We start from the raw sequence: 13,272 nt of genomic DNA on the forward strand, positions 1-13,272 counted from the left end.
TGGAGGTGATATTTGAAGCCTTAGAGTGGGTGAGATTACAAAGGGAGACAGTATAGAGGAAGAAAAATAAATAAATGAAGAGAACTGCTTAAACTAAAGAGAAAGCCAAGGACAGAACTTTGAGGCATGCTGACAGGAGTAGAAAGAAAGTGAGGACCCTGGGGCAGCCAGGTGGCTCAGCAAGTAAGAGTACCGGCTCCAGTGTCGGGATGACCTGGATCAAATCCGGGCTCAGATACTCAGCACCACACCCAGAAATAACTGGCCGTGTAACCTTGAGCAAGTTACTTAACCCCAATTGCTTTAAAAAAAAAAGTGAGGACCCACAGAGAAGGTAAAGAGTGGTCAGAGAGATAGGTAGGAGGATTGAGAGCTCCATGTCACCTCATACAAGGAAAGGGAGGGTTTCTAGATAGAGTGTCCACTGTGTCAAATACTGCAGTGATAAGAACAATGAAGACTGAACAGAAGTCACTGGATCTGATGGCTGGGATGTCCTTAGTGAGTTTGGTGAGAGTTGTTTCAGGACAGTGGTGGGGATAGAGGCCAGAATGCAAGGGGGTGGAGAAAAGAGTGGGTGGTGAGGAAGTAGAGAGAATGAGCTAAGATAACTTTTTCAAGAAGTTTGGCCTTAAACAGGAAGAGAGAGATGCGACTGAAGTTTTATGGAATGCAAGAGTTGAGAAAAGGCAGCTCATACTCAAAATTATATCACCAATGGACAATGATTACAGAATTAAGTAAGCAGAACCAGTCAAACAACAAATATGACTGCAACAACATAAATAGAATAACTACACACAAAAATACTCACTCTAATTGAACACTAACTGTACTGGCCAAGCAAGGCTCTGGAAAAAAAAAAAACAAAGATGGAAAAAATGTACCTCCTCACTTTGAAGAGGTGTGGAACTCACACTCAGCTTATGGATTTGTTAATTTTGCTGAATTTTTCCATCTTTCTTTTTTTTATTCTTAACTTTTTTTTGGAGGGGCAATTGGGGTTAAGTGACTTGCCCAAGGTCACATGGCTAGTTTTGTGTTAAGTATCTGAGGCTGGATTTGAACTCAGGTCCTCCTGACTCCAGGGCTGGTGCTCTATTTCCTATGCCACTCTTTTTTTAAATTCTTTATTACAAAAGACAGCTCTCTGGATAGGAAAGGGAGGGAAAAGATGTATATAAAAATGGTGGTGATGTAAAAACAAAAGATGATACCTTTTATTTTAAAAAAAGTGTTAAGAGAAATTATTTTTGTTGGTTTGGGGTTTTTTGTTGTTGTGTTTGTTGCTTTGTTTTTAGTTTTCTTAAGAACTATTGAGCTCTGAATATATTTATAGGCAAATGAGAAGTTGCTGCCGGAGAAGGTGGAACTGAAGCTTCTTGAGAGCCAGGAAAGGAATGGAATCAAAGGCTCCTGGTGGAGGCCAGGGGAAAAGACTATTTTAGGCATCTAACGGGCTTTGAAAGGGGGTGAGAGAACTCTTGATCATCACAGAGCCAAGGGAGTGAAGAATTGGGTAAGCCCCGAGTTCTTTGCAAAAATGGGAAGTTGCTTCTTTATAAGAAGGTCTGTGTCAGGGATTTTTTGTGTCTTGGACCCTTTTGCAGGCTGGTAAAACCTAAACAACCCTTCTTAGAGTAATGATTTTAAATGCATAAAATTACATGTGTAAATATATATATATGTGCACACGTATACATACTTAATATATGTATATATTTTATATATAGATAATTACAATCAGTTATATTGAAACATAATCACAAGTCCACAGATTCCAGATTAAGAACCCCTCCCTCTGCCCTATAGGTTTAGCTATGAATTCCTGATAATAATTTTTAATGTGTAAATAATAATAGTAATAATAACTAGTTTCGATTTATCACCCCAAGATTTTCAAAATGCTTCATATGCATTATCTCATTTGATGCGACAATCTCTGGACTACTAAAATTCACATTTTATAGATGAGGAGAGAGGTTAAGTGATTTGTCCTGGGTTATACAGCTAGCCAAGTATTTGAGGCAAGATTTGAACACAGGTCTTCAGGATTCTATATCCAGTGTTCCATCCTCTCTACTCCCTGTCTTCTCAATGTTTAATGCTCTTGGTAGCCTGAGGGCTTGCACAGGAGCGAAGATCTCTTTTCTGGAGAGTAAAATAAGTCAGATATTGCCACTCCTGCGCTATCTCTGGCTGAGGAAATACCTTAGAGATTTGTGAGCGGCATTCCCAAAGTTATACTCGGGTCCTTGTGTCAGGAAAAAAAAATAATATTGCAACAGAATTACATTGAGAAGTTTCGTGGTAAGAAAGTAAGGAAATCTATTTTGGATGAAGCATACTTCCTGGAATATAGTAGATGCTTAGTAAATGTTTCTTGAATAGACTGACTTTAATTTTCAAGTGAAGTAGGCAGCAAGATATATTTGAGGGTAGGTTTGCAGTTCAGGGCTTGGAGAGAGAAAAAAAGCTTTTTGTGGATTCCATATTACTTGGGGTTACCCCCTAGCTCCTTTATGTAGATATTCACAAGTGGAGTAAGGTAGTATCATAGTGAAAAGAATATTAGGATTTAGGAGATCCTATTTCAAATCCTGTATCTTTTACTAAGTAGCTAAGAGGTGTTAGGAAAGTTGCTTTCCCCACTGGGTCTCAATTTTCTTTTGCAAAATAAGAGGGTTAGGCTAGATGGTGTTGAACTAGGGTCCTTTCCAGACCTGACATTCTATGATTCTAAATGACTTTTGGATGGGCTTGAAGCTACCTCTTTTAGTTATTTCAAAGCCTGGAAGACAACAGGGTAAAGCCCTATGTGCCTGACCCTCCAGGAAGGACCTTTTCTTCTTTTTCTTGTCATTTTTTCCTTATAAAATAAGAAGTCAGGAAGGGAAAGGGGCAAAGATTCCCGAGAGGGAGAGATGCCTCTTCCTTCATGAAAGTCAGTCCCTAGTCTACAAATTGTGTTCAGCTTTCTAAATAAGACTGCAATTTTGTGTTCTTCCAAGGTGAGACCTTCCCAGGGTTCCTCTGCAACCTGAGCACCTCCTTCCTCTCTCCCTCTGGTCCTTTCTCCACATTCCAGGAAGCACCTGGGAAGAGCATGAATGCCCTGTATTCATCAAGACCAACCCCAGCCTCCCAAACTGCACTTTCATGTCTCCGCAGGGCACCTAAACTGAGCTGCCTTTTCACATCTGGATTCCCTCCTAGACTCACTCGAAGGAAATGACCTTTGTCTTACTGCAAGTGGAAATTTTGTGTTATCATTGCTGTCTCAGTAAACTGTGGTGTGTAAAACTAGAAGCTAGGGCTTTGGACAAATCATGGCCCTTCAGCCAGTGACCAAGACCAAAAATAAAGTGAGTAAACACAACGCTTGGACCAGGACACATGTGGAAGCTTCGTTGGATCCCATGGTTTTCAATCTTTTTGATTCTGCCAGTGGACACAGAACTAATCCCCACCAGAAGCTAGCACTTGGTGGAAGGTATCACAAAGGATCATAAATCTGGAACTAGAAGGGTCCTTAGAGGTCACTTAATTCAGTCTTCTCATTTTAAATGTAAGCTACATAGGTTCAGGTAAGATAGGTGCATCCACATGGTTGGGATATGCAGATATCTCTGGAATCTGATTCACTGGTCTCCACGGTGATTCATACCTTAATGGAAACAAGCGTAGGGCCGTGGCTGGACACATGCTTCTTGCCTTGCCTAGCTCCAATATCAGGCTAGAATTATACCCTATTTGCATCCTCAAATATCTCTGTTCAAATTTAGGGGTATGTGTCTGGTTCAAAAGGAAATCTGCTTCCCTGGTCCTTCTTAAAGGGTTGATTTGTTGAGTCATTTTTCAGTCATGCCGGATTCTTTACGACCCTATTCTGGGTTTTCTTGGCAAAGATACTAGAGTGGTTTGCCATTTTCTTCTCCAGCTCATTTTACAGATGAGGAAACAAAGGCAAGCAAGGTTAAGCAACCTGTCTGGCATCACACAGCTAGTAAGTATCTGATGCTGAATTTGAACTTAGGAAGACTCATCTTCCTGACCCCAGGCCTGGCACTCTATCCACAATACCATCTAGCTGCCCTCTTAAGTGGTAAAACAGTCTTTATTTTGTACTGTCCCACTTAATTTTTTCCCATTAAACACAGATTACACAAAATACTATCACAGATAGTGAATAGTGAGTAAAGTCTTATTTAAGCAAGTAACAAACAGAAATAAAAAGAAGTCATACAGATTAGAATATACCAAAGAAAATACAAGAGTGAGTCAGTTATCTGGGAGTGAGATATCACTTCATATCAAGAAAAAGGGACCAATCTCACCCAAAGAGGTCTGCATTGGTAGAGGATGCTCCCGCCCCTGGAAGTTCCATAAACCAATGAAATCACCGATCCCATCCCTAGCCCTGTGTGCCAGGCTCTGTGCTTCTCCCCAGCCAGACTGTGAGCTCTACAGACAGTCTCTGCCTCTCTAGTAAGGTTCTGAAGGAATCTTTCTTCTCCCCTTCATACTCTCACTCTTCTAAAATAGCTTAGATTCTGAGAGATTGGGAAGGTTGTCTGGAGAGGAACCATGGAAAACCATGGACAAAGATCTTACAGGAAAAGACATGGGTGCGTCATAATCTGTGCCCCTCTGGGTGACCTTTATCCATAAAATGAGAGAGCTGGACTTAGCCCCTAATATCCATTCTAGCTCTAAATCTATGATTATAGACATTTTTTCTTCACTTTTATAGAATTCATGTACCAGAGACAGTATGTTTGCCAGGACAAGGAGGTGAACAGAGAGGAGGGTTGGGCTGGAAAGAACATTGAACTAAGAATGAACACTGGTTTTATAACCTACACTTCTAACTTATGTGATCTTAAGTAAGTTACTCCCCTGATCTGAGTCTCAGTTTTCTGAGTCAGGGATAGGATCTGCTCTCTGGAATCCTTCCCAACTTTGACATTTAACATTCTATGTTCTAAAGTCTCTTCCAACTCTGACACTACCTTCAGTCTAGGTTACAAAGAGGAATCCCCAGGCTGTACCCTTTTCTCCAGCAAGCCATGGTGTAGTACAGCTCTGGGCATGGCAGATACTCTGCAGAGACCAGCCTGGGTGGGGGCTCTGCGGGATCCAGGGGAGGAGAGCAGAGACAGAATGAGGGAGGCAGTGTGGGGTGGTGCGTATCAGATGACCCACGATCTAGTCCCAGTTCTTTTAGTAACTGGCTGTGGGACCTTGAGCAAATTGTTTTCCTTCTCTGAATCTCAGTTTCTGGTTCCTTTCCCCTCTGACAGTGGATCATTTGGCTTAATTTCTTAATGCAGATCCCGAGTCAGGGGATTAAGTTTATGTCTTTGACTCTTGGAATTGGCCCCAAGTTGTTTGCTCCAGTCCAGTCCCTTGCAGGTCTGCTGACACCCAAGATGGTCTGAATGTCTATCCCCTTCCCATCCTTCCAATGAGGACACTAGGGCTGATAGAGGTGGAGAGGGGTCTACAAGTCTAAGCCTCCCCCTAACCCAGGGGCACCAAGGTCCTAAGCAGAGGAACAGAAGCCTGGCTCCACCCTAGAGGCAGCCTACTTCCCACTGGGGTCATGGGTAGTATTTCCAAGATTGTTTTTCTTCTTAGACTCAATTTCCAAACCCTGTGGTCACACAGCCCAGTGCAAAAAAGGAGAAGTTTCTCAGAGAAGGAGGAGGCCAGTATCAAAACACTGATAGTGTGTCAAGGCAAATCCTTGGTTCTCATCTCCACCAGCCCATGCTGTGCAGGAGGCGGTTTTGAGCGGCTTCAGCCCTGGACCCAGTGCTCCCTCCTCTCCAGAGGCCATGGCTCCTGGAACCCTGATCCCCCTGATGGCAGTGGTCATCTGGCACGGTAAGTCATGGAAGAGATGACACAGGAAGTAAGGGCAAGGCAGGGAGACGGAGCCTCAAGAACTCACTGGCAGACTCCTGGGGTACCCCTGCAGACTCTAGCTCCCTGCTCCTAGGGTGAGGTTCTAAAAGCCTAGGTTACAAAGTGGAATTCCCAGGTCATGTACCCTTTTCTCTAGCAAGTCATGACAACCTTGAGCATGGCAGATACTCTACAGAGAACAGCTTGGGCCGGGGCTCTGTGGGACCTATGGGAGGAGAGCAGAGAAAGAATGAGGGTTGTTGCATATTCGATGACCTGGGTTCTAGTCCCAGTTCTTCTACTAACCCACTGTGGGACTTTGGGTAAGTTGTTTTCCTTCTCTGAATCTCAGTTTTTCCTTCCATAAAATGAGGGCTTGGATTAGGTCAGAGAATGGATTTCAGGGAGTCTGTGAACTCGAATGGGAAAAAAAAATTATATCTTTGTTTTCACTAACTTTTGCCTTACTTTGTAATCCTATATATTTTATTTTACACATTTAAAACCATTATTGGGAGAAGGGGCCCATAAGCTTCTCTACACTGCTTTGACATAAAAAAGGTTGTGAATCCCTGGTATTAGGTGATGTCTAAGGGCCCTTCCAGTTCTGACCATCTGTGACTATGAAAAGGTAAAGGAGCAAGGGGAAGGTATTTGGAGGGAGGTGGAAAGAAGAGACAATGTGAGAGTCTCAAGTAGAGAGAATTGGATAAGAGGCAGCAGTGGAGAGGAAAGAACATGGCCTTGGATAAGCCAAGGATTCTCAGGCTTCAAATTTCTGAGGGGCTGCAAGCAGGACAGACAGGACAGAGAAAGTAGACTAAGGCCTGAACATTGTCTTTGGGGATTGAGATAGACTTTCTAGAAGAGGCTTCTCTGCCAAGAGACTTGCCCAAAGGCTGAGGGCCCATGGGTAGGGAACCTTTCAGAACAACTGTAGTTCCCTTAGGCCCGAGAGGAAGATGAGCAGATGTTGGGAGCCTGGTGAGAAGGAAGGAAACAAGTTTTGCCTGAAAGAGGGAGTTGTCTACAAAATTCATGTCTTTTGTCGGACATCAGTGTATAAGAGATAAGTGGGTGGATGAAAGAGACACTGGGAGCTTTCCTAGCTCTGCTCCAGAGGGACCCTAGGGAAGCCAGGTACTCATGAGTAGAGATAATTTCATTCTTCATATTTCTATCTTCAGCACTTTGCACAGGACTAGACACATGATAATAATTTAGAGTTGGAAGAGAGCTTAGAAGCCCTCAAGTCCAACCCCCTCATTTTTCAGGTGAGGAAAGTAAGGCACAGAGAGCTTAAGTGGCTGGCCCAAAGCCACACAGTGGTAAATATCTGAAGTTGGATTTGATTGAGGTTGCCTACCTCTAAGTCTAGCGCCCTATCCATTACACCAGCCTAGGCAGCTAGGCATTTTGCCTAGCCCTGTGCCTGATACTAGGCAGTCAATGAACATTCGTGGAATGTTATCATAGGATTTAGAGTCAGAAGGATCCTTAGAGATCCAGGCTCTTGTTTTTTAAAACCGTTTTCAGGCAGTCCAATGATTCAAAGGATCCTCATTTTACAAAGGAAACAAGCCTAGAGTAGGAAGCTGATTTCCTGAGGTCAAAGGTCACTCGAGTTTTAAGGAGCAGAGCTGGAATTGAACAAGGCTCATTGCTGTAGGACCTGGGCTCTGTCTATTGCTCCACCTAACTGCCCCCTCTAGAAAGCTAGATCATCCCAAAGACCACTGCTAGCTCTAAAATGCTTTGCTTCTAATAAGGGAGTGGTTGAATGTGGGGATTAGCTGGGCTCCCAGAGGAATTGCCTTCGTTCTCCCTCACCCTAAATTTGAGTTCTTCAGTTCTGAGCCTAGAAAGATGCTGGAGCTGAGGGGCATGGTCAATATTAGGACTTCATCTTCCTATGGCACTTTAAGATTCACAATTCATTCTTCCCCTCACAAGAGTCTGTCAGGTAGGTAATAAAAACATTATTAGCCCTATTTTACAGATGAGGAAATTGAGGTTCAGAGAAGTGTTACAACTTACTGAGGGTTATACAGCTAGTAAGTATGGGAGTCAGGATTTGAACTCAAGTCTTCTAACCTAAGACCAGTTCTCTTTTCCCTACAAGATGAGGCAAGAAGAAGGCTATCCGAAGGTTCCTACATAAGTTGTTGGGACTTGAGCGAGAGATTCAGGGACTAGGGGACAGGCAGTTTGAGTAAATGGGAAAGGGTGAAGTTTGGGGTGATGAGGAGGGGAAGAGGGAGGAAAAGAGGTCAAATTTGGAGAGGTGGACAGTGTTTCAGAAGTCCATGGCAGAGAGCAAGGGACTTGCCAACCTTCCCTTCCTTAAATCAGGATGGAGGAGTTGGGGGGGGAAGGCAAAAGAAATTGAGGATGTAGCTTCGGGTGACGAACCTAGCACGTCAGTCTCATTCTGTATGAGTGTTCTTTCGAGTTGGACGTGACTGAACTCTAGTGAATATGACAGGAAGTCAACAGCCCAGACAGCTTCTTTCTGCATTTTGAGCAAGACAGCTGGAAAAATGGAGGTAATGGAGGGCCAAAGAGGCCTGTGGTTCTTCCTTTCTTCTCCTCCAAATGACTCTAGAAGGAAGGAAGCACCCAGGGACCAGTCTTGTATCAGGAGCCATAAACAAGAACATAACAAGTGCCCACTATATGCCATGAACTGTGCTAAGTGTTGGGGATTTTTAAAAAGGGCAAAAACAGCCCATAATCTCAAGGAACTTGTAATCTATGGGGGGGGGGGAGGGAGAGACAACGGGCAAATCACTACATATAAACAAGATATGTATGGCAGAGGATGAGACAGAGGTAATCACAGAGGGAAGGCATGAGAATCAAAGGGACTGGGAAAGACCAGAAGAAAACAGAATTTTAGGTGAGACTTGAAGGAAGCCAGGAAATAGAACTTCTAAAGCTAGAAAGATCTAGAGACAATCTAGTCCAACCCATCCAGTTTACCCCAGAGGAGGGGAAGTGATCTGCCCAAGGTCACTTGGTAAATTAGTGGCAAGACTTAGTTGGCCAATGGCCTGGCTCCTAGCCGAAGCTCTTTCCCAAGAGGCCTAGAAGGGTCCCTTATCCCCAGGACGGCCCCAGCATTGCCATGTGGCTTGGCCTGGGTCATCAGTAGGACAAGCGTCAGCTACCCATCTTGAGCCCCTGCCTGTGTCCCCCCTGCCTCATCCCACCTGCCACCAGGTTGAGCTATTTGGGGGCTGTCCCTAGGCCTCCTGGCACCAGCCTCAGCCTGTGCTGAGAGGGGGAGTCGCAGGGAGCACAGAGAGTGGGCTCAGGGCCGCATGGAGGGGGCGTGCTCAAAGCAGAAGTGAGACAGTATATGTGGGAAGTGCTATGGGGCTGAGTAGAAGCTCAGGCTCAGAGATCTGGAGGAAGGACAAATGCTTCCGGCCCTAGAGCAGGCATTGGAAAGCTCTGCAGCCCCTGTCCACAACACTTATTCAGCTCTCACTTCCTCCCATCATCCTTTAATTTTAGGCCACACTTATCCCCCCTCCTTCACAACCCCCCAAAAAGTGCTGACTCGGAGCAAGGAAAAGTCCTTCTCCCTAATGTGAGGTTTCAGGTTCTCCTTTCTCCCTTCAAGAAAAGTTCCTTAAAAGAAAACAAAGAGAGAAGGTCCTAACCCTAACTGCTTTTTTCAGTCACCCTCTCTATTTTTCTATCTTTCTCCCCTGGATTATCCCTGAGCCCAGGCTGCCAGAAACACATCCAGAAACAACAACGCAAAAGAATGTTACAAAAATACAAAGAACAAACTTGATCCCAAAGAAGAGATGTGAGGGATGGTGTGCTGGTAAAGGTTTAACAATCAGGCCTCTGAGAAAAAAATGTAAGCACCACACACTTCTTTAGTTTGATCTGAATTATAAATATTTTCTCCATCACTTTCTTAAGGCTAGCTAGACAATCAATAAAACAATAATTGAAAAATAATGATTTGTAGCTTTTGCCAGTTGGTTTCTGAAGTGTAAATGCTCCCACTAAAATGTTAACAATTAGATCTCATAAACCAGTTTAAGCCAGCTCCTACACACCTCTGGATATCAGAAAGACTCTCCCTTAAATCCATTTAGGAGATGGGGAGGAGGTGGTCAAACAACGTGGAACATCGCAGACATTGTCAGTCTTACTTTTTTTTTTTTTTTTGTATTTTGTATTGATCAATTTCACTGGTTTTCTCTTCTTTTTCTTTTTAAAAAATCCTTTATTATTAGGGATTGCTTCCTTGATGTAAGGAGAAAGAATTTCTCTTGGGGAAAACTTAGATGACAGAAAAACCAAAAGATATTAATAAAAATTCATTGGAAAAAATGAATAATAGAAACTATGATTTTAAAATGTTTTTTTAAAAAGAAATCAATGAAAAATGTCCATTTGTGTTGTTGTTGTTCAGTCACATCCTAACCAGAGAGTGAAGTGAAGACAGAAAGAATCTGTCTATCACCCCTTGAAATAATCCCCTAAAAGAAAATGTTATAGGAATGTTAGAGCTAAAATCCAGAGCTCCCATGTAAATGAACAAAAAAAATACTGGAAGCATTCAGGAAAAAAAATCACAGTCAGGATAACATAAGACCTGGCAGCTGTTACTATAAATTCATTCATTCAGTTGGTCAACAAGCATTTATTAAGTGTTTCCTCTGTTGGACACTGGACTATGTAATGAAGACACAAAGAAAAGCAGAAATCCCTGCCTCTTGAGGATCTCGCATTCTGACAGAGACAATATACAAACGGCTATGTACATGCATTTGGCAGCTAGGTGGCATGGTGGATAGAGCGCCAGACCTAGAGTCAGGAAGGCTCTTCTGACGGCCAATCTGGCCTTAGAGACTTAACTAGCTGTGTGACCCTAGGCAAGTCACTTCACCCTGTTTGTCTCAGTTTCCTCTTCGGAAAATGAGCTGGAGAAGGAAATGGCAAACCACTCCAGTATGTCTGCCAAGAAAACCCCAAATGGAGTCACAGAGTCAGACACGACTCAAAACGACTGAACAAATGTATATACATAGTTCATGTATGCAATGTGAAAAGGGAGGCAATCTCAGAGGGAAGATATTAGCAATGGGACTGACCAGGAAAGGCCCTTCGCAAAATTTGAGCTAAATCTTGAGGGAAGCTGGAACTGAAGGAGGCAAAGGTGAGAAGAGAGAGCATTTACAGGCACAGAAGAGAGCCAGTGTAAATGCCTACTTAGGAGACATAGCAGGGGGGCAGCGGGGAGAAGGGCAAGAAGGCCAGTGTTGCTGGGTCATAGAGTACGAGGAAGGGAGTAAAGTGTGAGAAGACTGAAAAGGTAGAAAGGGCCAGGATGCAAAGAGCTTTAAAAACCAAACATGATTTTACATTCGATCCTAGAAGCAATAAGGAGCTACTGAATTTTATGGAGTAGAGGAGTGACATGGTCAGATTTGTACTTTTTAAAAAATTATATTTATTGTATTCTGAACTTAAGAAATAAAACAAGCATTTCCGTAACATAATAGAATAGGAAATAAAGATGATTGTACGTGAAACTGCAAATCTATTATGTACAACTTGGTATTCTTTTTAAATATATGTTATCTTGTAACTTTTTTCTTTTTGTCCCCCTATCCTTCCATCCTTCAGATAGCTATCATTAGACACAAATATGTATGTGTATGTATTACACACATATTTTTATGTAAAATTATTCTATACATACTTCTATTAGTTTTTTCTCTGGATACAGATAGTGTCTTCCTTCTTAGGTCTTTTGTATTTAATTTAGGTATTTTTAATAGTCAAAATGGTTCGGTCAAAGCTGTTCTTAAAACAATATCGTTGTTACTGTATACAACATTCTCTTGGTTCTGCTAGTTTTGCTCATCACTATTTCATGCAAGTCTTTCCATGTTTTTCCAAGATCATTGAGCTCATCATTTCTTATAGCACAATAGTATTCCATCACTATCATGCCACAACTTTCTCCAATTGATGGGCATCCCCTTATTTTCAATTCTTTGCTACCACAAAGAGAGTTACTATAAATATTTTAAAACATACAGGTCCTTTTCCTTTTTCCCTAATCATTTTGGAAACAGACCTAGTAATGATGTTGCTGGGTCAAAGGTATGAGTAATTTAATAACTCTTTGGGCATAATTCCAGATTACTCTCCAAAATGGTGAGCTCAGTTCACAGTTCCACCAACAGTGAATTTATGTCCCAATTTTTCCACATCTCCTCCAACATTTATCACTTTCCTTTTCAATCATTTTAGTCAATTTGATAGATGTAAAATGGTATCTCAAGATCATTTTAACATGCATTTCTCTCATCAATAGTTATTTAGAATATTTTCTATGACTATAAATTGTTTTGTTTTGATTTTGATTTTTGGAGGGCAATTGGGGTTAAGTAAGTTGCTCAAGGTCACATGACTAGTTTTTGTGTGTTTGTGTTAAGTGTCTGAAGCCGGATCCAAACTCAGGTCCTCCTGACTCCAGGGCTGGCGCTCTACTCACTGTGCCACCTAGCCGCCCCAAGACTATAAATTGTTTTAATTGTTTTATCAGAAAACTGCCTTTGACCATTTATCAATTGGGGAATGAGTCATATTTTTATAGATTTGACAAAGTTCTTTATATATTTGAGATAAGAAACCTTTATCTGAGAAACTGTCTGTAAATCCCCCTCCCCACCCAATTTTCTGCTTTACTTCTGATCTTGGCTATATTTGTTTTATTTGTACAAAGCCTTTTTAATTTGAGGCAATAGAAACTTATCTATTTTAAACCCCGCACTGCTCTCTGTCTCTTGCTTATTCATAAATTGTTCACCTATCCATAAGTCTAATGGGTAAGATGTTCTATGTTCTTCAAATTTACTTGTAATATCTCTCTTTATATCTAGGTCATGTATCCATTTTGATCTTGGTAAATGCTATAAGATACTGGTCTATGCCCAGTTTCCAAGATTGCTTTCCAGCTTCCTCACAATTTTTACCAAATAATAAATTCTTATCCCCAAAACTTAAGTCTTTACACTTGTCAAATCCAAGGTTACTATAGTAATTTGCTATTGTAAATTGTATATCTACTCTGTTCTACTGATCTACCTTTCTGTTTCTTATCAGATCTGGTACTACTAAATGTCCTTCCTTTACATTTTTTTTCATTGGTTCCTTTGATATTCTTGACTTTTTGCTCTCACAAATGAATTTTATTATTTTTTCTAACTCAGTAAAATATTTTTGGTAATTTAATTTGTATGGCAATGAATATACAAATTAGTTCAGCTTAAATTGTCATCTTTATTATGTTAGCCCTGACTACACATCAACAATTAAAATTAT

The 13,272-nt window shown here is 41.7% G+C and overlaps 1 protein-coding gene across 1 annotated transcript in view; it reads left to right on the top strand.

Annotated features, from left to right (window-relative positions):
* Positions 1 to 5,633: 5,633 nt before the first annotated feature.
* CSF1R (colony stimulating factor 1 receptor) overlaps positions 5,634 to 13,272 on the top strand; it is a 50,082-nt gene continuing 42,443 nt past the window's right edge. Inside the window, exon 1 of the mRNA XM_069102632.1 lies at positions 5,634 to 5,889. Coding sequence (XP_068958733.1) covers positions 5,841 to 5,889 — 49 coding nt within the window. The 5' untranslated portion in view covers positions 5,634 to 5,840. The remainder of the gene's footprint in view (positions 5,890 to 13,272) is intronic.

This window comes from Petaurus breviceps, unplaced genomic scaffold (assembly GCF_028583685.1).
Source record: "Petaurus breviceps papuanus isolate PSGF00001 unplaced genomic scaffold, PetGlider_PUasm1.0 551, whole genome shotgun sequence".
Lineage (NCBI taxonomy): Eukaryota > Metazoa > Chordata > Mammalia > Diprotodontia > Petauridae > Petaurus > Petaurus breviceps.